A 2,662-nucleotide genomic window follows, 5' to 3' on the forward strand; every position below is an offset into this window, starting at 1 on the left:
CCGGAGGGCACCAGCACCCAGCTGCAGCAATGTGGGCGTGGCGAGTCTCGTCTGAGTATCGCAATATGAAATGACTGCAAAATATTGCAAAAAAGGGAGGAAAGAGCTCATTTGGTGCATAGCCATATGGCGTCCTTTTCCACAGCAAGAAGATTGGGTGGTGGTGGCTGATGGCACTGATGGGGGTGGGAGTGGGAAGAGGCTAAAGGGGGAAGGGGGCACACTGTCCGAGGGCTAGTGCCAAAGGCCTTGAATTATTCAAGAAATATGCAGGACAACCTATTAAACTGATGGCTGGACATCACAAAGACAGCATTGCAGACTAACATGAAGGCAATTAGATAGATAGATAATGGGTAGGCACACTCTAAAAGACACTCTAAAAACTTGGGTTGGTTCACCAAAGCAAATAGTAATTGGAAACTACGTAGGAGTATGTAATATTGAGCTCGCACTGTGGTAATTAATATTCATCTCAAAATTCATGCTTTTTACCGTAAACTTGCTACAAACTGGTAATGATAACGGCTAAACATTCCATCGATTCGTTTGTTGCTAGTGCAAAAGTAGTCGACAATGAGAATCCGCAAAAAACTGATCTCAAACAGATAAAATAGTTTTGTAAAATTTCCCAGATCTAAAGTAAGCGACAGTGCGCACTTAACTGTCAAAGTAGTATAAAAAAGAAAAACATGAAATGAAGTATCAAAGAAAAGAAAAAATGGGGTTGGTGAGGCAAAAAAAAACTTACATTAGAGCTGTGCAGTTTGGAATCGGACAGATCGGCGCACATCTTCCAGCGACATCCAGGCAGCGTCACACTTGAGACCGACTTCCTCACGTTCCTCGCCATGGTGGTCAAGTTGAGAGGGTCCTAACCTGAACGACGCTTCTCTTGACACGCCACCTAGACGCCACCGCAACAAAAACCCGTCTGTCACGTCACGACATGCCACGGCACGCGAACAGCGTAGGTACACTTCGGCAACGAAAACACTCCAAAACAGATCCGCGAAAACTTTTCACACAAAATACAGGTGTAAACAAGACGAATTGCTGGAGACGCGACGCGAGAGCACAGAGCGCACCGGAACCTCACAACCTGACCACTACGTCAGTCGGAGCTGGGCGGCGGCGGCGGCCGCGGCCGCGTGAGGCTGTGCGCATCGGTTCGTCAACTGTCGGTCGAAATCGTTATTGTTTATTCCAACATTTTGTATTTATTCGCGGTTAGGTGCATTCTGTTTTGCGTGTTTCCCATTTACCATCGCACTTTAGGCGCGAGCGTCGAGTGACTCCAGACCAACTCTTGTTGTTTCGTCGAGGATAGCGTTCGGGCCGGGTAGAATGAGGTTAGGATCCGCTCAGGACGCGGCCTGGATCTTGGCCTTTTCTTTTGTACGCTTCGGCGAGATGTCCACCAGTGTGGGCGGACAGGATGGGAGGATGTCCGAGGTGAGTGGGCACGGCAGCCGTTTGTGAACACTTTTTGTGTGACGGGTGCGCACGGGCACTCGGGTGAAGACGCTAAAGTTGTCGTTCCCTCTGGTGGGTCCACCGTCGGGATCAATGTTGTTTGGGTGAACAGTTCAAATTACGATTTCTTTTATTTTTCCGTCTAACCTAATCATCATATCAGCAGTGTTAACTGAGTACTATGGTGTGGTGGGATACTTCGGCATCGAATCGAAGAATCCAAAAAAGTTATGAAAGCATTCCTGTAAAGCTGAAATGGAAAAGAATGCATAGAACAAGAAAACGGCAGTCACCACGATAAAGCATAGCGTTTTCCGTTTTCTTCTTCCCCGCATTCTTCAGCTTTTCAGCTTTTTTCCCGCCGGGTCGTTTATTCATACTGGGCTCATTGCGAGGCTCATTGTTCTCGTTTGGTTTTGGTTCACCCCGCTTCGCGGCACCTGTTGCTCATGTCAGCTCTATTCTTGTCGCAGGATACCCGCCGGACGCATGGCGCAGCGCGTGGTCCCTGTCATCCGCACGGACTCGCCGCCCCCCGCCCCGCCCCCGGACCCGCCCCCGGCCTTCGCGGAGGCGGCGCACTGCGGGGGCAGTGGCGGCGCCGGGGGCGGCGATGGCATGTCCAGGCTCTCCGTCCCGGGCTCCTTCGTCAGCTACCTGGACCCCGCCGACGAGCCCGTCTTCAGGGGCACCAACAACTCTGCCGGCGCTGCCGGCCACTTCAGCTACTTCACCCGACACGACTCGTACAGGTGAGAATCAGAACCGCCGCCATCCCCCTTCCCCTCTTCCCTATGCTGCCCAACCTAAATTCCGCACTTGTTCAAACTTTGACAAAACTTTGAAGCGAATACTTTCCATTCCGGAGGCCGCGTCGTTCAAGACGCGCGCCTCGCGGCGCGGCGCGCTCCCACGAACTTACCTCTGCCCCTGTTTACCTTCAAGCCTCGCGGGTCCAACTCGCGAGGTAGAGAGGGCTTCGGCGGCCAAGAGACGCGGCCGCCGCAACCCACCGCGGCGGCGGCCGCTTTGGCGCCAAATTCAAACATCGGTGAGGCGGGGAGGGAGGAGGGGGATAGGGAGGGAAGCAAAGGGAATAGTGACGAGCAGAGCCGGGCGGTGGTGGTGGTGTGTGCCCACCAATCAGCCCGCGTCATCACTAATGCATCGCACTGCACCGGACTCG

The 2,662-nt window shown here is 52.8% G+C and overlaps 1 protein-coding gene across 2 annotated transcripts in view; it reads left to right on the top strand.

Moving 5' to 3' along the window:
* The window catches only part of LOC113202361 (eye-specific diacylglycerol kinase), a 259,771-nt gene that overhangs the window by 21,783 nt on the left and 235,326 nt on the right, over nucleotides 1-2,662 (top strand). The window contains exons 1-2 of one of the 2 annotated variants that reach the window (XM_052266142.1): nucleotides 1,189-1,455; nucleotides 1,950-2,228. In XM_052266142.1, coding sequence (XP_052122102.1) covers nucleotides 1,439-1,455; nucleotides 1,950-2,228 — 296 coding nt within the window. In that variant the 5' untranslated portion in view covers nucleotides 1,189-1,438. Of the gene's footprint in view, nucleotides 1-1,188; nucleotides 1,456-1,949; nucleotides 2,229-2,662 lie in introns of those variants that run through there. The other variant, XM_052266143.1, reaches the window with a different exon arrangement.

The sequence above is a fragment of the Frankliniella occidentalis genome, unplaced genomic scaffold (genome assembly GCF_000697945.3).
Source record: "Frankliniella occidentalis isolate FOCC.00 unplaced genomic scaffold, Focc_3.1 Scaffold35, whole genome shotgun sequence".
In the NCBI taxonomy this organism is placed as follows: Eukaryota; Metazoa; Arthropoda; class Insecta; order Thysanoptera; family Thripidae; genus Frankliniella; species Frankliniella occidentalis.